Here is a 22682-nt window from a genome sequence, read left to right on the forward strand (position 1 = left end):
AGGCCCAAGCCATGTTACATTACGAGTGCAGTATAATCTTTTTATAAATGGTTCAATGAACTGTTGACGATTTCTGGTCCTTGAATCGCTAGGGTCACTAAGGGTAAATAATCCACCAACAGATGATGGGAGAGAAAAAGAAAGTTTTCTGTGCATTAAGATAATAGCCTGCTGTTTTGCTATATTATGAACTTTGAGAAGCTTAAGGCTTTTGAAAATTTCCTCTGTGTGTGCTAAACGATGTTGATGAGTAATAATACGAATGGCTCGCTTCTGAAGCAACTCAATTTTGTTTAAAGGGACCCTCCCACCTTCAAAAAAGTTAATGAATTGGCATGAAAGTGATGTCGTTCGGTTCAGAAAGAGCAAAAACGAATATCTACCAAATTTCATCGAAAAATATTCACCGGTTTTCAAGATATTAGACTTTTACTTTTGTTTACTTTTTGGGATCTCCGCTGTTCCTAGCGACTTTATTTGAAAGTGCGGCATTTTTTGCGCGCAAAGCAGCATATACCACCGCGTGCTACAAAACGTTTTAGTCAAACATTTAACGGACGTTCGAAAGCCTGATGACGTCATCAGACTCCCGTAATGGTTAAGAGATAGGGACCACGCTGGTCCCACCCTGCAAGTAAAGGGAAGAAATTTCTTGAACACCATAAAGCTGCGGGGGTTGCGACCAGGATAAATGGTGGTTTCTGAGCCTGGCCGCAAACTTGGCTATCTCAACTCAAAACTAATGTTAAGGTGGGAGGGTCCCTTTAAGTAAGAAGGAAATGTGAATCCCCACACCACACAACAATAATTGATGTATGGTAAGACCAGTGAATTGTACAAAAGAGTTAGCAAATGAGTATCAAGGAAAAATTTTGCTCTGCTCATTACCCCAATGTTACGACTGATAACTGTTGTTAAGTGGTCAATATGGAGATTCCATTTAAGGTTCGGATCTATAATCATTCCTAAGTACTTGACTGATTGAACAGCCTCAATAGGATCACCATTTAATGTTACATTAAGTTCTGCTGGATTGAGTGTATTATTGTAGATTTGATACACTGTTTTCTTTGTGTTGAGGCTAAGTTTATTTGCTTGCAACCACGTGCATATAATGGGCAATTCAACGTCAATCATATTTTGAAGCTGGAACGCTGTTCCACCTTCAAAAATGAAGACTGTATCATCTGCATACAGTAAACATTGTGCTGTTTTACAAATATTTGGAAGATCATTTACATAAAGTAAGAAAAGCAAAGGACCAAGAATGGAGCCCTGGGGTACACCAATGTTTACATTTTCTATTGAAGATCTTGCACTGTTATATTCTACGCATTGTTTTCTATTAGTAAGGTAAGATTCTATCAGGCTAAGTGCTTGCTCAACAATGCCATATTTGCTGCATTTTCTTATTAGTATGTCATGATCTACAGTATCAAATGCTTTTTTTAAATCGATGTACAGAGCTATGGCAATGTTGCCTTTTTCAAATACTTTCATTATTGTATCCTGCAGGAGAAGTATGGGCATATATGTTGAAAGTGACTTTTGAAAGCCAAATTGGCTAGCAGACAATATATTATGTTGCAGGAGATATTCCATGAGTCTTTTGTGAATTATCTTTTCAACAAGTTTTGAGATATAAGGCAAAATACTTATTGGTCTATAGTTACACATGCTGCTTTTGTTGCCAGCTTTGTAAATAGGTTTGACAACTGCAATTTTCATGTTTTCTGGGAAGATACCTTTTTCCAAGCAGAGATTAACCAAGTGCACAAGTTCAGGTATTATTGTAGAGTAGGTAGACTTGAATATCTTTGCATTTATACCATCTATACCTGAGCCAACATTTTTCATGGCTTTGATGATCGAGTTTAGCTCAGCTGAATTAGTAGGCTCAAATTTGGATATATGCTCAGCATGATCACTTATTATATAACTTAAAGGGTCAGTGTTGCTTGGAGGAATTTCATTTTTCAGTTTTTCACATATTGAAATGAAATATTTGTTAAATGAAGCAGCTATGTCATTTTCATCATCCAGTTGTGTACCATTTTCATTGACAAAGCTACTGGGCAAGGACTGCCTACTGCATCCTCCCATGGCACATTTTTTCAAAAGCTCCCACATTTTCTTGGAGTTAGATTTATTTTCTTGAAATTGATTTTTGAAATAATTTTTCTTTGCTACTTTTATGATAATGTTAAGGCAGTTCCTATGCCTATTGTAGGCAAGCTTATTCTCTGTGGTTGGGTTTTTATTTTTTTCTTTGTACAAAAACACTCCTATTGATAGATGTTAGTATTGCTGGAGTTATCCAGGGTTTTATAGCTTTACTTTTTCTTGTGCATTTTATTTCAGTGCTAAACATCTTTATTCCTGAGGAGTATGCATCTATGAGAATGTTTGAGGCAATGTTTGGATCTGTAGTTTGTGAGAAATTTTGCAGATGCTCAGTAATATAGTCTTTGAGATTGTCCATTCTGTTTTCATTGAAGATGAGCTTATAAGTGTCATGTCTTTTGGCATCTTTGTGAGGGTAAGAGCAGGTAAAGATAGGAAAGTGATCAGAGAGATCTTCATATATAATCCCAGAGCAGGAGACCAGTTCAATATTGTTGCAAAAAATATTATCAAGCAGAGAACCCCTTTCATCAGAGATTCTTGTTGTTTTAAAGATAGTTGGCCAGAAGCCATGAAAAGCAAGTGTATTGAAGAATTCTAATGTTTTGTTATTATTTGCAATATTGAAGAGGTCATGGTTAAAGTCACCTGCCAGGAAGGTTGTCTTATTCTCATGATTTATATTCTCAAGCAACGATTCAAGTTCACAACAAAAAATGTCACTGTCCAAGTCTGGAGGTTTGTATATAGCTCCAACAATGCATGTTGGATAACTATCGACTTGGCATTCTATGATAACTGATTGAGTACATTGTAGGGTTTTAATTTTAGATCTGAGTGAATGTTTAACTGATTCAGTATTTACATAAATTGCCACCCCACCTCCTATTTTGCCATTCCTGTTCTCAAAATAACCTGTATATCCAGGAAGTTGTCTATTAGAAATTTGGTCGTCCGATAACCATGTTTCAGTGATGCAAATGATATGCCAAACACAATGACTTCTGGTCAAAAACAACTGAAGTTCTTCAAATTTATCATTTGAGCAAATAGACCTGGCATTTATATGAATGATATTCAAAAAATAGTGTGATGATTTATTTGTATCAAACATTGACGGAAGGGAGAAATAGCCACAAGAGGATTGTAGGGTTTTAAAGCTGTTGTCATCAACCTGCAGTTCAGGTGAGGTGATATTGGCAAAGGGATTAAATTGTTGGCTATTTAGAGGTTCTGGGATATCAGAACACTCTACGAGGTTCATGACCAATGACTAGGTATACTGTAATTTAGGTACTATACCTTGTTTTACGGATTTTCTGATAGGACAGACCAAGAGACCAAAAAAGCAGGCACTCTCGGTACTCGGGGAAGCCCAGTTCAAGCGTTTTGTCAGAGGGGCCAGATAAAAGAAGAACTTTAGTAGTGGGATTTATTTTTACACTAATTTCAAGCTAATTTTTACTATAAACTGCAATACTTTGTAATGCTTGAAATGTTGAAACTACAAATGGAAACAAAATGGCTCAAACTCGAGCAGTGAGTTCTAACTTATTTTTATAAATTAGTCTTCTAAACACACTTTTATTTGGAATGAGAAGATATGTACCTATGTCACGTGACATATGCAACAGAGGCACAATTAATCCAACCTTGAATTGCTGCTATTTGTGAATCACGTGGCGTGTGTACTATGATCTGTTGGTAAACAAAGGCAATGCATATTGATATAGGTACTGGAGGATAGATATTAGATATGTAGGTAGCTATGATGTTTGTTTATGTTTATGTAAGTCTGGAAGAGTATGCAGCAAGACCTCATTCAACAACAGAGTCAGGGTTATGTATACCAGATTATATGAAGTAAGTTGAAGTATAAAGGAACAGGTAATGTTGAGTGTTATGAACTTAAATGGAGATTTGATTACTTTTTTATCTGAGCAATGCTGCACCAAAAGTGCATCTTGTGGCACAGCATACTTTCAACCTTAGCATATGCTACTTCAAGTTATAGTAGTAATGTATTTTGTATTATTGTATTATATTGTAGTATTATTGTAGTATGTATTATGTTATGTATGCTGATCAGTGCAAAGTGCAGGCACATGTAGCACATATTGCTATAAGCCATCAGGCAGCATATTGGTCAACAACAGCAATCCATGTGATTGAGTGACCATTCATGTGGCCAAGCGCCACTAGGGGCATGCACCAGACAGGAATCCGACCAGGAGCAACTCCTTAAGGGTTAGCAGCTCAATAATGCTGATAAAGATTATGAACAAGGCAAGCCACCCAGTCTCCTGGTTAAAATGTTTAAAATGGCCTTTCTGCCAGGCACTGGTGCATATTTCAGCACCCATGTATGCATTCCATTCACACATTCATTCCACGTGCAGCCACGCAGCTCCAATAGCACTCTGGCAGAGCTGGCAGCTGCACGCCTGGGTGGCTCATATAAGATCAAGGTGATCATTTACTATCAGAGAACCAATTAAGAAGAGCTCCAGTAAAGGGTCAGATATCTCTGCCAATGCACGCCCCAATATCCAGTGCCCATTTCCTGCAACTGACACTATATGCCACTTGGGTAGCAAGATCAGCACCTGCATTGTTGTGTTTGCACCATAATGAATTAATTGTGGCACATTGTATAATGTGTATATGTATGCATGGTATTATTTTAAGATGCGGAAGGTTGAAAGTATGCCGACACTCCAGTCTACGCCACAAACATTGCTCAGATGCTGCATAATGCTAGGTTGCTACTCACACTGATCTTGTGCTTAGTTCCCCTTCTTCGTCTGCCGGTTAGACCGGGTAGAGGGCACCACATACTCTTCCAGGTTGGTTGTCTTGCTAGCTACAAATCCTTTAGGGATGTCTGAGAGTGTCTGGGAGCGCATGAAGTTGCTGCCCTGGTTACTTTGTTGTGTGGTTTTGTTGGCTGCCTTTTGAAGAGTTGCTTTCACATCTCTCTCTCTGACAGCCATGGCTGGATGCGGGTGTAGCGCTTTTCAGCGGAGTCTCTAGCCATGATGTTTCCATTTCTAGTATAGTAGTTGAGCACCTCCTTGCGCTTTCTCATTTCCTCCAGCATTGTAATCATTTTGGCTCTTTTCTCAGTTAAGTTTTCATGCACAGTGATTTTTTCTCCTGGCTGGCCCCCCTGATCAAATTTTGACTGGTAGACTGCCTCCCTGTCATCATGGTCCTGGAACTTCACAACTACTCGTTTTTTGTTGCGAAGGCGGTGGCATGCTACTATTTCTCCCTTCATGTCTACTTTCAGTTTTTCCTTGATGATTTTCTTGACAGTCTCTCTAGTCTCACTAGGAGTTTCCCCCTCTTCACCCTCAGGGAAAGCCCCACCCAGAATCAGAGAGGTCTTTCGGTTATACTGCTCAACCTCGTCTAGGTTTCTATCCACCTTTGTTATCTCCTCCCACAGCTTTTTGTTTTCCGTTTTCAAGTTTTCAATCACCTCACTGCTCTTTTTTTGTTCTTTTTTTACTTTTTCTAACTCATCCCTCAAAACCGAAGTCTCCTTCTCCACCGCCTCCATCACCAGCTTTTTTATCATCTCACTATCCATCACTGGGCCTCCCCGTAATACTCAAACTAAAGGATTGAGAAACTGAAAAAACTGAAACTGCTCAATGCACAATCTAGTGTCCTAGCCTTAAGTTATAGATCAAATATAATGGTCCTAACGGTCCTAAATTTACTTGAAGTGAACAAAAATCAGTAAGTACTCCCTTCGCAGTGCGCCAATATCGTCGTCAGAACACCTCTCGCTGGACCCGTCCGCTCGCAAGCGCGTCAGGAGACCGAATGACGATCACAACTGGATCATTATCTCCCTTTAAGACAATTTTGCTATCCTGAGGCTCTAAATGAGTGCTTAGAGCAAACTGGAGGCCAGATTCGTGATCAGCGGCTACGAATCCATCAAATACGACCACCCGCCAGGGTTGAGGTTTTTCTTTAGGTAACGTTAGGTTGGGTTTGGTCGGTTTAGGACTAGGTCAGGTAAAGTTAGGGTTCTCAGCGATGCTTTTTATTGTTTGTAAGCATCTACGCGCTCACGTAATTTTGCGCACGAACATTCGTGTGCGTACTTCTGTCCACAACCATGCTGAAGTACTTACTGTGCTCTCAAGAGCGGAAACCTACAGGAACAGATGGCGCAAGTGACGCGGCTACAGATGGCGCTCTAGTCAGTCTCGTTCTGATCACCCGTAGTCTTACCACAGATCCGTCGAGTGCGCCGCGTGTGAGACGGCATATCCGCTAACTGCTAAGTGAACCACGCCTGTGCCTCGAAATAATTTCCCAGCACCTCCTGATCAGTTTCTATTGGATTGACCTGTTGGTGCTGTGAGTCGACCTTTTGCGTCTCGCTCTCCCCCTCAGCCCCGCATGCTCTGTAGTGCAGTTCGTAACATAGGCGGCGGAACGGGGAGGGCACCGTGCCCCCTCTGACTTCGGCAATTCAACACAAGCCCTATGGGCGTTGCATGGGAAGAACGGTACCAAAAGTCGGCAGTGCCCCCCCCCCCTTAATTGAAGGTGTTCCGCCGCTACTGGTTCGTCGGCACTTATCTTTCTAAATTCCCTACGTCTGACGTCGACCCATACACCCTTCGACTCTCCACAACATCGTGAACTGACATTTCTTCCAGTATTAACAAACCTGGACGGCTGAGACCCACAGGCGCCTCTCCTTCCGTTCACATCTGTCTTCCACTTCCCCGTTTCACCAGTCTCCCTCCCAATTCTCTCCGAGTTTCCGTCCCTTCTCCCCTCCCCTCCCCTAGCAGGCAGCAGCGATTTTCATAACCACTAGTCGTTTACCAGTATCTGCACCACCCCACACCGTTTACCACCCCTCGTTTAAACGTCTCTCCCTCCCCCCCCCCCTCTCTCTCTCTCTCTCTCTCTCTCTCTCTCTCTCTCTCTCTCTCTCTCTCTCTCCCTCTCCCTCCCTTCCCCCCTCTCTCTCTCTCCTCTCTCTCTCTCTCTCTCTCTCCCTCCCTTCCCCCCCTCTCTCTCTCTCTCTCTCTCTCTCTCTCTCCCTCACTCTCTCTCCCTCACCACTCTCTCACTCTCTTCCCCACCACCTCCCTCACTCTCTCTCTCCCTCACTCTCTCCTCACCACCTCCCTTACTCTCCCCCACCGCCTCCCTTACTCTCTCTCCAGCAGCGACACAAAGCTGAGCTGACGGTCCGACAGGTATATTATCGATCAGACATTGTGGAGGAGCGGTATAAAGCGGATGACTCGATGGTAGAGCGTCACCCCCGGTCTTACTACTGCAAACAGACGAATAAAAGAGGCGTCAGATTCAGTCAGTGGTCAATAAAACACAGACGAGGGAGCGGGGAGAGAGAGGGGGAGAGAGAGAGAGAGAGAGAGAGAGAGAGAGAGAGAGAGAGAGAGAGAGAGAGAGAGAGAGAGAGAGAGAGAGAGAGAGAGAGAGAGAGAGTATACGCGAATGGAAGGAAGGAGGGAGGTAATGTGAAAGATAGATGGTGATTTTGAGGAGCCATATCAGAGGTGAGGGGGGAGGGATAATATCTGAAAGAAGGGGCTGGTGGACTATGGAGGAAGGAAGGTAAGAATATGACTGGGCCTGCGAGTAGTTGGAAAGATCAGTGTAACCTTACGTCGTTATCGAAATATCGTACGCCCATGAGGATGTCAAAAAATTGGCTCATTAACGTTAATTTCGATGATGCCAAACATAGCTATATCCCAAGGAGTGAATGAAATAGTGCACTTTGGTTAGCACTGAGAACTAAGCGACAAATTACGAATGAACTTTTGAAGCGCATTCGAACCAGACAATGGTTGCGCTGCAGAAATATGCACGGATAAAACCGATATAGCAGCAAGAGATGCAACAAATCATCACCAAAGAGCAACCTCGGATGCTCGAAGCCTTCGAGTATTTGAGGTACAGGTGCTATCAGAGCCACACCACTACTCCCGTGGATTTACAGATTTACATGGTGGATTTACATGGTCTACTCTCAGTTACTTATTACAAGAACGAAGCAGCAAGTGTAGTAATAGCGACGTGAAGGGAGGAATTACAAAGGATTAAGGCGGGGCAACGCACGCCCTCTTGTAGATGCTTCAAGAGGGGCGGGCTGGACAATTGCCAAAAAAATAAATGGCGAAACAATGCAGCATTACAGTTAAAAGGGAATGACAATATGACAAAAGGAAAAAGGGCGTGACAAACCAGTGCAGCAAAAGGTTCAGAAGAGGACAACAAAGTGATAAAAGGAACACAGCATCAATGCAGTCACGTCGTGGAGAATTTACAATGTAACATGTTCAATGGGGGGGGGGATGGAGGGAGATTATGTAAAAAAAACATCAGGCTGGTCAAATCAGTACGGACAACAACGTGGCAATGGTCGTGGCAAAGCAAAGCAGCAAACGGGCGGGAGTAAGACAACAATATGGCAAAAGGAATAAGGTTAAAGATGTCAATGCAGCGATTGGGGTTGGGGAGGGAAGGGGAACACAGGCATAAGAACATTGGTGTGGCATACATACAGCACATGTGGGGGTGCAACTACAAACTAAATCACGACCAGTGCTGACCGGTTGGCGAGCTGAAATTAGAGGGAGACGGGGCACACAGCAGCACTCCTACAGTCTCTCACACCCGTCTAGTACGCTCACCGATTCTCACAAACACGCACCACTACCAGCAGCCTCTCACACACGCATATATTCCTCGGGTGGGGTCTTAACCTAAACTTATACTTAGTCGGGAGGACGGGGACAGGCAACTGTCGTGTAGGGCTGACTCAGACTGAGCAGTTCATTTAGTTCGTTTAGAGATCAAGACTGTCGAGCGCCAAACGGCTGTAGCTCGCCGTTATTATTAGGCTAAAATGCAAAGATGAGTTGCGCCTTACACGACAGTGTAGCGCAAAAATACGCTAGCATTTTCAAAAGGCACTCTGGTAGACGTGTTTAGAGTATAAGCGCATATTCAGTTAAATCACCGATATCGGTCAAATAGACTTATCGTATTCTAATAAGTGCTCATGGGGCATATTGTGTGGACAATTCAAGATTGAGTGAAAACAAACCGTGACGCTTTTAACGTCCTTGAACAATGTCTGGATAGAAACCGAGACAAATTTTTGGATCAATGATTTGCAGTTTATAATATAAAATACACAAACTTCAGAGTTACTTGCTCCACACATCTGCCCCAGGAACTCCATATTTAGGCTCATGGCTGTATCCCGCAACTGATACGAAAAATATAGTTTCATTACCCCAGAGTGCCTTCAGAAAACACTAACTCTCCATTACGCACACTCTCAATCACACAATCCACTAAAATCTTTTATCTCTAAAAGCAGCACATGCATTAACTCCCTAGGAGCCTCATCCGGCTCTTTTGGGCGCTGACTAGCTGCTAATTACATGCAGAAAACCCACCGATGCCGCCGCTGAGCTGTGCTGATAGATGTTTAACGCTGCGAATGAACAGTCGTAGTTAGTTCGGCGTACACACGAGCATTGAGCGGTGTTCAAAACACGGCCATCGACGGATATGCCGCGCAAAAGGCGGAATGGTTTTAGTGCCATGACGTGTGAACCATGAACCTGTGAAATTTTGTTCGACTATAGAAAAACTTTCAAGATAATTTTGAATGTGATCTGCTTTTGTTGCAAGAAAAATCACAATTGGTGATAGCATTACAAATGTTTCTTTTTATAAATGAATCTAAAGGCGACGCAGCTTTGCATCGCGAGGAACTGAGTCCCTAGTCAAAGCAATCGCCATGGCAACTACAAGGGGTCACCTTGGCAACTAGAGATAGTCGTCATGGCAACCAGAAGCGTCTCCGAATGTGATAGCCGTGCCGAACAGCGTTCTATACACAAGTGCGGCGCCTTACACCCAGCGCCGGTGATTAAATACCGGCAAACAATACATACTCGTACACCACACCATTGCCAGCAGTGTCTTGAACATACACAGAGTAATTTCAGGACACTGCCCTGGCATTGCATACACACACACACACAGCCCCCTATACACCCTAGGCGTTCGGTGCGAAAGGTAATCGTTTTCGGCCTTTGTTTCAAAACAAGCAGACGTCTCTTCAAAAAGCAACAAGCATGGCATAAGCAAATACGTCTATCAAAATCTCAACGCTCATAGCATCCGTTACGTTTACAAGACGTCCCAAGTTCATAACAATACGTTACGATGCCCGTTAGGTTACATTACGATGCCGTCACGATATCCCTCCCTCACCGAACGATGACAGCGCGGGTCACGGGCCCCGCCACAGGGCACCGCCCGTGACCCGTTCACCGTCCTGAAAGGTGGCGCCTCTGCCCCCAGAACGTGTCCCAACATGTCGCAGACAAGTTGGAACACGAGAACGAACTGTGAAGCGTATAGCGAAGAAGGTAGAGAGGTGGATGATGATTCAACTGCCGTTTTATTCGTATCACAACATGCTATAGAGTTTATCTTATGGTTACATTGCAATATCGGTAGTGTAATCAGTAAATTTTCGACCATAGGGACCTCAACACACCAAGCAATCGACCAAATATCTTGCCATAATTTGGTCGAATGCTTGTCAGATGATACCCTTGTAGTGATAATTCATCAAAATATTCATTTTACGCGTTGCTAGTACAAGTTTGGCTATGTTTCAGTATGTTGTGACACGAAGCAAAGGTCAGGTGAGCCATAATACACCTTTGAAGCACTTTTGAAGACGCTGTTTCGGACCAAACCGATGCAGCGTTCTCAAATCCCAGGAAGAGATACGGAATGAATATATCACTAGCACGTGTATTTTGAGTTTGCTTTTATAGTGACTGCAGTGGACAAGGTGCGGTCGAAGTACCTCAAAGAGTAACTGAAAGACATGTTGGCGATGAACACTGGAAAAAATACACACTCACGCCAAAATCGCAGAGGCAATTCGACCGCAATCCATTGCCAAATACAATATAAAACATGCAGAAACTGTCCTTGTTTCCCTTTTTCTTAGAGGACAGAGACGCCACCGAAAGCTACACCTGAATCGCCTATTTGAACACCGAAAAGGGCGGAACACTCGGAACAAGAGCTGCAGTATTTCACTACCGAATAGCCAGGAATGAACCGGGTCTATTTTCGAGGCTTTCGTTCGGTAGTCGGACGGTCATTCCATAAGGTTGCAGACAGTGTCCGCGCTTTTTCTCAACTATAAAGTAGACGGTGCGATGACTAGACATATAACTGCAGCTCTGGTCCCGACCAGATATGTGCGCTGACGACAAAAAGTGGAAATGGGAGAATTGGGTGACTTATTTTAGAGCTTCATTGGGTGTCATGAGCCTTTAGAAACCTTATGGAAAGATGAATCTAATTTCTCCTTTTTTGTTACACCTCAAGGAAGCATGACACTTTGAAGCCTTCATTGAAGCACATCGTGCAATCCAATAAGATTAATATTTATGTTGAATCAATTACCAAGCCGATCAGAAATCCACCATTGAAATCAGCGCACATGCCCAGGTTCATCCCTTATGACACTGTCCCCTCAACCAACATAATACCAAGATACCTCTGCCCAAACACCAACACAACCCACACCGATATGACAACAATCTAACCACCACCCCACCCCTCCCATGGCGGGCCCATCGCTGGGCCCACGCCGCCCGCCGTCGCCGCTCCTTCCTTGCTAAGAGATGGAAGGTATGTCGAGACGAGATCCATGTCGCATAGGATACAATAGTCAGCTGCAGATTACACTTCACTCTGGTAAACGTAACAAAGAACGGATTGAAAGTGCAACAGGGTATTGACGCACGTGTCTTAACATTGCTTCTTGCGTATCAGAGAACATTTTCCTCCCGACTTCTAAGACAGGACAGGGCTTCTTCGAGCATAGTCAATGCTCAGAATTCTATTTGCAGTGGTCAAAACACGTGCCATGAGTAAGGCGCTTTAGCTCCGTTCGTTCTTACGTTTGCCAGCCTCTAGGGAAGGACTCTGACGCGAGTAGAACGGTGCAGATAGATGTGACCTAAGACGGGGGTGAGGGTGCTAACCTGACCTGGGGGGAAGGGGGACCCTTCCTGAATCCTACATTTTTGCAGCCTGGGACCCTTCCTGAATCTCACATGTTTGCAGCTTTTCTAAGCCTGAAGATTAATATCATCTGGATTTAATTCAAATTCTAGTCTCCATCTTTGAAGCTATTCTGTCAATTCCTGTCCAATATTTCACCACCAAACCCTTGATCGTATATAATTAGCATCCCCTTCTCGGGTCTTTAGCAGTTCACCTATTCCGGGGGCGGGGACTAGAGTTGCAAAGTTTCCCTACCGCACTACCAGCATGCCGGTAAATTTTCACTACCGCAGGTTTTTTCGTGGTATCTGGCATGTCTTGCCGGTAGCATGCCGGTATTTTTGATTTTGCACAAAAATAGAAAATATCAGCATATGGTTTAAACTTTGGGCACTAAAGAGGCTATCAAATTATAATAACAGCAATATTAGCCACTGCAAAATACATTTTGTGGTAGAAGTTACATTGCTAAGGGTAGGGATAACACATGGGCCTCAGCGATTCACAAGTTTCGTTAAAATTAGGATTGTCAAGAATCTACTGTGGTCAATAAATGGAAGAATACTTATTCATGCTGCAAAAGCTCGATCAATCAGTAAGTCTAATGGTAGGTATGTAATAGGTAAAATACAACAAAATAAATAAATGTTCATGACAACGTTCCCTAGAGGAAAAGGCAGAATCAAAACACCACAAAACACATTGTTTGGAAACTGGCCTTGAGTCCTGAGATGTGGTCTGAGATACTCTACAAAGTATTTGACACTGAAAATCCAGCTGAAAAGGCAGGTATTAGGTAGCCCTGAGCCTGACTTTGGTCCCAAAAATGAAATGAAAATCAAATAAACTGGCATTTTGTCTCATCTTTACAAGAAAACACAATATGCATACAAAATAAACAAAGTGGCGCAGAATAACAGGGGAACCAAGGATTGACTTTTTAGATCTTCTCTCCCCTGATGAAAGGATGTAAGATGATGACGTATTATTCATTCGTATGCCTTTTTAGTTTAATTCCTGAAAGGAATGCATTTTCTTGTAGTGAACTAAACTCACAATGTTGATTACATCAGAATTCAATATCGTTTTGGATCATTTACATCAACAAATCATTTATGAGGCAGTTTGCTACAGTTCAGAAACTTTTTTTTTGCAGCAATTTAATCAGCTGGTTAAAAGTCTCTGTTATTATGGCGCATCTGTTTCGAAATCTTTGATAGTTGATAACCTTGTGTTTGGGGAGGAAGATTCTTCGAGAAAGAGGTTATTATATCGTTTTTATGCATATTATTTGGCGACTGTTCTCAGGACAAGTGAGTTTTTCACATTTTTCAAATGATTCGTATCTTATTCATGAGCCAGCAAGCCATGGCGAAAAGGAAAAAAGGTGTTGATCTCGCTTCCTCAGGCACATGGCCGAATCTGTAGGTACTTTTTATAATGTGGCCATCTAGATTTCAAAATTTGATTTTGGTTGGTAGGTTCCTGCAACATTTTAGGAGAATGTGGAATAGCAGAACACCTCTGAAATGTTAATGTGATTACTGCTAACTTGAACTGTCCAGTCTTCAGAAACAATTCAGTAATTTAAGTTCTTTTTGTCATTGCTTTTTTGATGCTTTTTTCTTACTGCTTTTTTGTAGGCAATACCTCTTTGATTACACGTGATATTTAACAGTTATAGACTGGAACTGAGTTTCAAAATTGTGGGTATTTGTGGGGCCAACTGAGCCAAAATCATCCTGTTCGTAGTTAGGTTGGACATTGGGTGGCTGCTGGGTGGGAACTGGGATGGGTACTGAAATTGTCAAAGTGTGGCATCTCTTGTAGGGGTAGGCTAGAATCAACATTGCAGGTTTTTTAGTATGCCGGTAATTTGGTGGTGTTTTTGCTTGGGTCGTGGTAGCATGCCGGTATCCCAGAAAATTTTTGTGGGGCGGGGCGGTGCCGGTAGCAGCCTTTGGGGGAAATTTTGCAACTCTAGCGGGGACCCTTCTATTCCAGGAATACAATGATTGGGTTCTACCAGATCCAAGACTACCCTCTATCCCTTCAATCCCTACCCTCCCCCTCCAACAACCACCAACTTACCTCCTCTCACCTCACCACCTCCCTCTCCTTTCTCACCTTCTTTCCAGCTGTGACCTTCGCCTTGGCCGTGCCGCGGACCTTCTTCATCCTGTTCTTGCGTTCCTTCCGCAGTTTCCGGCCGCCGGTAGGTTTGCTGAGGAGGCCGTGTCGGACGAGACGGTGCTTGGGCTCGAACTTCTTGGCAAAGTCCAGGGTGTCGTAGATGAGAGCGAAGCCGGTAGTGCGACCGCCGCCGAAGTGGTTCCTGGCGAGAAAAGGCACGTGTGTAATGTGTGATGTGCGGGTTATGATTTGAATTCGGTTACTTTTTTATCAAATTGATTCGAGCAGACGCCTTCTTCGGGAATTTGTTCAAATTGTACATCTTAAAGGGAGATTATGACCTTTTTCCACAAAATCTGAGTTAGGACCATTTTCTGACAAAACACAACAAGTTATAATGTAAATCAAAACCATTTTGCTCAATTCGGTACCTTGCCGCAAATATCTCAACTTGAAGTCACGTTAGCGGGGAGCGCTGAAAATGACCGTTGAATAGGTACTTACATCACTTTTTGGTACTTGCATGTAATTTTGTAAAATGAGCGTATTCATTACATTTGATCTTCATCACATCTAGTTAGTTAATGGTCGTCTATAGTGCCTTCAAAAGATATTCATGGTTTGGGGGTGGTTTATGTCTAAATTTACGCAACTATTTTTCCTGTTCATCATCTGTCGCCATATGCTGCTATTTTAGTAGCAACGACTCAATTTTGAATCGGTCCCGCCGACTGCACAATAAAAGAAGATAGATACAACACTTTTGCGGCATCACTGAAAAACTTATGCAGTACTGTTATCAAAATTCTCATAACACCGTTCGACAAACCTGAAGTCTTTTTGAAATAAATATGCTTGTATTTTTCGCTTCAGGCTCTGAGGCCAAAATAATGAATTTCGTAGTCGCAATCGCAAGATTTGGCTGCGTTTCTGGCGCATGCCGTTCATTTGTGGCGCAAAACAATACTTGGAAACAAAGAAGAGTAGGCACTATGTACCCCCAAATTAGAATCTAATTAATTCTAAACCGAATTAACTCTAATTCAAATTATAATCCTTACAACCAAGCAACGACAAGGCGATAACATAAACAAAAACCCAAGCGTCGCTGTTTGAAACAAAAGCGCCATATACTGCGACTTTTTCATAGAGAAGGACAACGCATTTCGGTGGGTGTTACAAGTACTGCAAGTACTGCTTCTTTTTTGCAAAAATAAAAACCTTTTTCACATACGAAAATGTGCTAGGAAATTTTCATATTTTATAGAAACTACAGTAGAAATAGTAAAGATGTCGAGTAATTTTTATTTAAGAAAAAAGAAAGCTCATTATCTCCCTTTAATTGGAAAACAGGAAGAAAATCTTGCCATCGACCTGTTCCGCATAAGTACCTGACATTTGTGACAGCCCTAAATCAGTTAGAACCAAGATTTCTATACACTGATTAGAACTAAGGTGCAGACTGGCTTGGTTGATAATGTGTCTTCTTAACACTAGCCCATATGTTTGAGTCAGAAACGCATTACCTGCGACTGCTGTCATTTGAGTCTGTCGCCAGATATTCATGCTCCTAACCGCTAGTTATATCTGGAGTGGATCCCATCCGAATGAGGTTACTCGCACTGTTAACTGTCCCTGTGTGGTTTCACAGGGCTCAAGAAGACTGATCAGGGCCCTTTTCGGTCGCTGTTTTTATATCAGCGTGCTGTCGCTTTTCCCCATATAAGGAAGTTATTGCTGGCGCCTCTTGGCCTCTCATTGCTCTAACGAATAGACCACTTGAATTCGACCAATGAGGAGCTAAGAAGTAGCAGCATGGTGTCGCAGCCTGCTGATAAATAAACGGGGGGCGAACAGAGCTCAGCTTACTATGCCCGAGGGACCTGCGCATGCCATATGTAATGTGGTGTGATAATGTTTGGGAGGCAGTTTGTTTGCCGAGATATCTGAAGAGAAACAGAAGTTTTGCATGCAGTACAGTATGATGATCAGAGTTCGGTGCTCTGAATAATTGCCTATTATTTGGCAGAGACGGATCCAGCTCGGTTTTTTTTGGGGGGGGGGGGGGCAAACCATAACAATTTATCGATTCTTTCCATGCATCGTCCATAGGCGTAATGCTAAAATTATGCCGTTTGGGGCGGGGGGGGGGGGCAAATGCCCATTTGCCCCCCCCCCTGGATCCACCACTGTTATCTGGTACTGGTGTTATATATAGCAATATTCCTAACATTGACGTCCTAGAAATGAATGGCATAACACTCAACTGCTTATTAAAAATATTGCTGCAGAAGTTCATGGTCAAAGGGAACAAGCTAACCCCAGGCCACTGGCGGATGAACGTATCCCGCATGCACACACAGCTAGCGAATGGGAAGAGGATGCCATAAAATGCAGTACCTGCTGCTGTTGCACTCAAATGTATCATATCTTAGTCCCATATCCACATAGCAATCTTGTGTACCGTAAAATGGGGTGTTAAGGGACAGTGGGGTGTTAAGGGACAGTTGCATGGGAAAAACTTTGAGTCATATTAACTTCCTAATTTGAGAAGGTTCAATAAAAACTTCAGTGTGGTAGTTGACACTGTTTTGCTCTTGACCATAGGAGAAAATGGTATGGTTTTTCATGCAAGTGATTTGGTTCAAAAATGGATTTGAAAATCATGCTACATTTTCACAAAATTGAAACATCTCCAAAACTCTGTGTGTACCACATAAACTAGTGGGTGTACAGGGAAAATGAATGCATAGGTGTATTGTCACATGTATTGCACATGTTACCTGAAAAACTTGTGCAAATCCACCCATTCATTCATCATCCTCTTCCTCTTTTCCGGATACATGCATATTTTGAGGTGGATGTGGGGTGCTAAGGAACAGGGAAGAAAAAATAAAAAAATAATATCTAAATATAATTTAATTATAGTCCGTTTTTCTTATCTTTAGACTTCACTCCAAGATGTTTCGCAAGATATGCACGAGACAAAGCATGGCTTAGAAAAAATCAAGCCCTTCGGAAACAGAAAATATTGCCTTGAAGCCTGGAGAGTGGCGCTCTTGGGTGCGGCAAGTGCAGATTTGTAGTCTCACAAATGTGTATTACATAAATAGGTAGGTACTTATACCTACCTGCTACAAAAATTAAGTTGGATAAAGTTTGGTATGCTAACCGAACTATCGATCCGATGAATTAAAGGGTACCTATAAAAGCGAATATCACTTGGAAATGAACTATTCTGCAAATGGACACAAGTCATCATCAGTGACTTTAGTTCAAGACCTATAGGGCTTGGTTCCAGCCGAAGTTTTTTGAAACCGCAGGTGCGTGCGACTGCGAGTGCGGACCCAATGCAAGGAAATTCTTGAAGGAGCTCGGCGTGTGGCTCGTAACAAGTTCTGGCGACTGTCGTGAAGCACTTGGTTTGTGGTTCGCTATCGCAGACATTCGAGTGAACGCGTTTTCGATAGTATTGACTGTGACGTTGTAATCCTCACGAAGTATCATGTGGACGGGTTAGACTGCGTGACGAGAGGCGGAGATGAATTATGCCTGTGGAGGTAGGCAACCCGCAGGACATGCGTGTTCAGCGGCGCAGGCTACCAACACGAGTTGGCTATATGAGCGTGTGTTTAGCGATGAATGCAGCATTGATCGAAATTAACAAATATACATACTATTTCAATGTGATGACATGTTTTGCTCGTATTACCCGCTAGTGTCTACAAATCTACCACCAGTAACTCGTAATACAAATTACAAAAGACAGGAAACACAGGAGTCGTACTCGTATATTGGGTATGTTTGGTTCACCGAAGCCATCGTAGGTCCCATGCGCCCTCAATCACTTTCACTGTCACTGTCGTCACTGCTCGAATCCTGAAGTGACACGATCACTGGCTCGATGTCCTCCATCATACCATCTGCTCGCCAGTACACCTCTTCCAGTTCTCGCACGTGGCGGCAGCAGTTTCGCCACAAGTCCGGTGGCGCGGCGTCTCGGCTATCCAGCAGCAGCCTTTCCACGTCATTCAGATGCCCAGTGTTGTTGAACTGGCGGACGTGCGTCTTCATGTTTGCCCAAACCATTTCAATCGGATTGAGGTCGCAATGATATGGGGGCAACCTCAGTACTTCATGACCGGCCTCCTGTGCCACCTTGTCCAACACATACTCGCGTGTCTGTTTCAGAGGGCGAACCAGCTCAAGAAGCTCGACCTTCCGCAAGTCCGGATCAGGATTGACATCATGTACCCGCAGCCATTCTTGGATCGCTTCCTTCCTCCAGCTAGCTGTAGGTGCCTTGTTAGCACATCTTGAATGATACGAGGCGTTATCCATAATGATCACGCTATTCGCTGGCAGGTTCGGCAGAAGTTGGAGTCGAAACCAGTCCTCGAAACAGCTCGCGTTCATAGACGTGTGATAGTCGGCAGACTTGCCGTCCGTCCTCATACACATGAATGCTCCTGGGGTGAAGCCGCTGTCCGAGCCAGCATCGACTATGATTAGGCGCTTGCCCTTCCCTGTCACTGGCTTATGGCCGGCCACGTCGTCACTGTCCAACCACGCGACCGTTCGCATATCAAACTGGTTATACCAGGTCTCGTCCAAGTACACTATAGTGCGCTCTGGGTCGGAGCTTCTAATCTTCCGAATGCGTCTCAGGAACGCGTTCCGGGCTGCCACCACCTGAGGTTTTTCAACCAGCAGCTTTCGGTTGTTCACTTGTCGGAACTTGAATCCTATTTGGAACAGCTGCTTTCGTATGGTTGAGCGCGAGATAGTCTGCTCGAACTTGTCCTGAACTGCCGCTCTAATGGTGTCCAAAGTGACCTTTTTCCCTTCCAGGTACATGGCATGCACCATTCTTCTGAACGCGCACTGGTCAAACTCGTCGAAGTACTCGCGTGGCCCCCTGTTAGGGCGCTGGCGGGCTGGAGACTGGCATCCATGTGTCTCTATTCCACTCTTGAATGCATTAACCCGCGCCCTGCTGGGGGGGGGGTGTTTGAACACCCCCCCTTGTGGTTTTTCGCGAAAATCTCAAAAACGGCGGCGCGGAGCGCCGCCGTTTTTGGTACACCTTATCATACATCAATTCTACACATGTTGTGAAAATTTCAGACCAAGGTCATTCAAGGTCAGGTCACCAGGTCACTTGAAGTGACCTCACCTCATAAAAACTTTCAATGTCTGTCATAGCTACACCGAGTGACCGATCGCTTTGAAACTTTCAGCGATTGCTAAGAGCAATAGCATGTACAAAATGTATATCTCAGAATTTTGATATCGATGACCTAAGATCAGGTCAATTTTGCGACCTCCCCATTATAAGTCAATGGGAGAAAATTGAAATGCGCCTCTTTTGGATGAAAGACATTATAAACACTCCCAAACACCGAATTACAAGTGGTTTAGACACACTGAACTTAAAAATGGTGTCCGTGACCCTTGTTTATGCCCTGAGGTCATCTTAGGTCACGAATGGTATCTAACAGTTTTTCGCAAATAACTTTTGATAGAGGCATGCTAGAGCGATGAAAACGCCTTAAATGTGTTCAGCTCGACGATACGGATCGACTGATATGCAACATGACCCTTTCCGGTCAGGTCATGACCTTGACCTGAGGTCAAATTTTCAAGTTGACCTTTCAAGGTCAAGTTATAGTTCATTCGATGCGTCTTGACGAGAGGAACACGATGCCGGTAAAAGTAAGCTCGTACAAGGCTTGGGTCAAAAGTTATTGCAGAAAAACTGTTTTCAAAAAAATCGGCTATTTTTGCAGTTTTTGCCCCCTGCAGGCAAAACCGTTGACGTTAGGTCAAATCTGAGAGAATTACTCAGAAAGGGCGTTAATAGGGCTATCGAATGCGCTTTTCCGCGGCGCTGTAGCTCTATTGGTTCCCGAGTTATGCGTTGGCTTCTTGGAAATTTTCGACATTCGACCTGGAAATCGGCGAAATTTTGCCTTCAATGACCTCTGGTGACCTGACCTTTGACCTGACCAAAAAATTGACCGAAGTGATTTCGTCATTATTTTTTACGCTCTTTCGAACGCCGCCTTCCGCGTATCGCTACGTGGCCCAGGAGCCGAGTTACAAGGGGGGGGGGTGTTCAAACACCCCCCCAGCAGGGCGTGGAAATCCATGACCCCCAGCAGGGCGCGGGTTAACAGAGGCAATCGACACTCCAGTAGCAGAGCTGGTCTCCTTCGCTACGTTAATGCTAGCCGCTGCACTCTCATCACCTTGCTTGAGGTATTCATCTTTCTTTCGAATAAAATATTGGTAAACATTATAAACCACTTGTCTCGCTTGTGCACCGATCGGTTTTCCTTGCCGAAGTTTTGAGAGCATTGCATATTATTGTATACGAATGGATATAAATTTCAAAAGATATATAAAAGTCTCAGATTTCCTTGATACACAGCAGACATATGGTGTGTTCGCTTTTAGAGCCAGTGGCAATGAGCGTGACGCTTGATTTTTATTATCAAATTGTGTGACGTCACGTGCTAAGTTATCTGCACATCTTGGAGTGAAGTCTAAAGATAAGAAAAACGGACTATAAGTAGGCATGGAAAACACCAAATTCCACATAAAATGCTGGCAGGTTCATGCTTTTATCTCTAACACATCTTAAGTTATGTAACAAAACATCTCAACACTCTCTTTTACAATGATGGGTCAATGGAGACTGATGTAAGTAAATGTGATGTCATCATAAAAAGGCTAAAACAAAGAGGGCAAACATAATGACAAGTGACAAGCTTCAACATGGGTTTTTATTGATGACAGAAGATTGCTTTTTGGTTCTGTTTACCTTATGATTAGCACATTTTCCACAAGCGTAAACTGCATTACACGTAATTGGCTAAAAAGGTCATTAGTGGTGAATGAACCTGACTTGTTTTGTGACAGAATATGCAAAACATTTCAATAAATAAATTTTGTGCCCTTCCACACCCCAATTGTGGGCATTTGATGACCATTTCTTGGAATAATATAGGTGTCCCTTAACACCCCACATTGGGGTGCTAAGGGACAGTGATGAAAAATAATAAAAAATAATATGCAGGTATAAATCTTAAAAACTTAAATGTGGCAGGCATGTAAAGCACCAAATTCCACATAAAATGCTGATAATTTGATGCTTCTATCTCCAACCCTTCTGAGTTATATAACAAAACACCTCAAAACTGTCCCTTAACACCCCGTTCTACGGTACCTACTTTCTTTTCAATTAAGAAGTAATTTCTTCTTAACCTTCACTTTTATAGTGTCAACTTTTCAGCATGTATTGCATAATGCATACATAAGCATGAGTATGTCTAATTCTTATAAGTCAAATTTTGAGACAAATAAATGCCATAGTTTCCAAATTAGGTGCAAATTATGATAACATTTCAGCACAAATTCACTTGTACTGAATTTCAGGGCATAAAAATCCCTGACATGTTGGGCAGAGCGTAGTTACTGGGTATCTATGAATTTTTCCATCTTGATCTGGACAACAATATTCAGAGGACACTTTAGCCTTCAATTCCTGGTTACCCCAAACAGTCCCCTGCAGTTGATTTTAATGCAAATGTTGATGTACCACTTACTTGTAGCCAAAGACAAAGCAGACGTCCGGGGTAACTTTGTACATCTTCGCCAGCTTCTCGCGAATCTGGTTTTTGCTCAGGCCCGGCTTGCCCGGGTGGAGCACATCAACAACCATCTGCTTCCTGCATAGCAGGCGGTTGGTCATAAACTTCCTCGTGCGAATAGTGGCGGTTCCTTCACTCTGAAAGCAATAATTCGAATGTCAACAACGTAAGTTCGTGAATGGGAAATCACAACACGGGCTGAGAAGCCAAAATTATGTTTTCAAAGGCAAAAGAAAGCACTAGGAAATCACACATCGCTAAGACTTTTTCGGAATCGAAAAACATTTTAAACAATAAATACGTACCATTTATAAATAGAATATAAATACTTACCATTTTGTTAACTGTCGGCGCGACAATGCTTGCGCGGAAAAGGCCGTGATGCGGCACCGCCGGAGATAAAATATTTTATGTATAAGATGAATGATTTTCTTTCTATTTTTGTTAACCCATCAAGTGTGATCAATTGTGAATGATTTAAAATTGAAAGAAATAAATTGAGGAAAATTAACAATGGCATTCAGGTGCTCAGTTTACCAAAAGCCATTATATAGAGCCGCAAGTTTTGCTGGTAATCATCCATGTTTTTGACAGCAAATGACTCTTGTCATTTTAAAAGCAAAATAACAAGACAATTCCTACGCC

At 43.0% G+C, this 22682-nt stretch overlaps 2 protein-coding genes across 3 annotated transcripts; both read right to left on the reverse strand.

The window, feature by feature from the left end:
• Positions 1-7347: 7347 nt before the first annotated feature.
• LOC122370491 (40S ribosomal protein S24-like) lies at positions 7348-22499 on the reverse strand. Of its 2 annotated transcripts, XM_043346145.1 has the most exons (5): positions 22371-22499; positions 21993-22174; positions 14377-14584; positions 9600-9637; positions 7348-7441 (listed from the first exon to the last, which is right to left on the reverse strand). In XM_043346145.1, exons 1-4 carry the CDS (start codon positions 22371-22373, stop codon positions 9632-9634), a joined length of 399 nt encoding a protein of 132 aa, XP_043202080.1. In that variant the 5' UTR covers positions 22374-22499; the 3' UTR covers positions 7348-7441; positions 9600-9631. The 2 variants fall into 2 exon arrangements, with proteins under 2 accessions (XP_043202080.1, XP_043202081.1); XM_043346146.1 differs by lacking the exon at positions 9600-9637.
• Positions 17315-20949, reverse strand: LOC122370490. Its single transcript, XM_043346144.1, has 2 exons — positions 20560-20949; positions 17315-19368 (listed from the first exon to the last, which is right to left on the reverse strand). The coding sequence occupies exons 1-2, from the start codon at positions 20740-20742 to the stop codon at positions 18223-18225; spliced, it is 1329 nt and encodes a 442-aa protein (XP_043202079.1). The 5' UTR covers positions 20743-20949; the 3' UTR covers positions 17315-18222.
• Positions 22500-22682: the final 183 nt, after the last annotated feature.

The sequence above is a fragment of the Amphibalanus amphitrite genome, unplaced genomic scaffold (genome assembly GCF_019059575.1).
Source record: "Amphibalanus amphitrite isolate SeventyFive unplaced genomic scaffold, NRLGWU_Aamphi_draft 001137F_arrow, whole genome shotgun sequence".
NCBI lineage: Eukaryota > Metazoa > Arthropoda > Thecostraca > Balanomorpha > Balanidae > Amphibalanus > Amphibalanus amphitrite.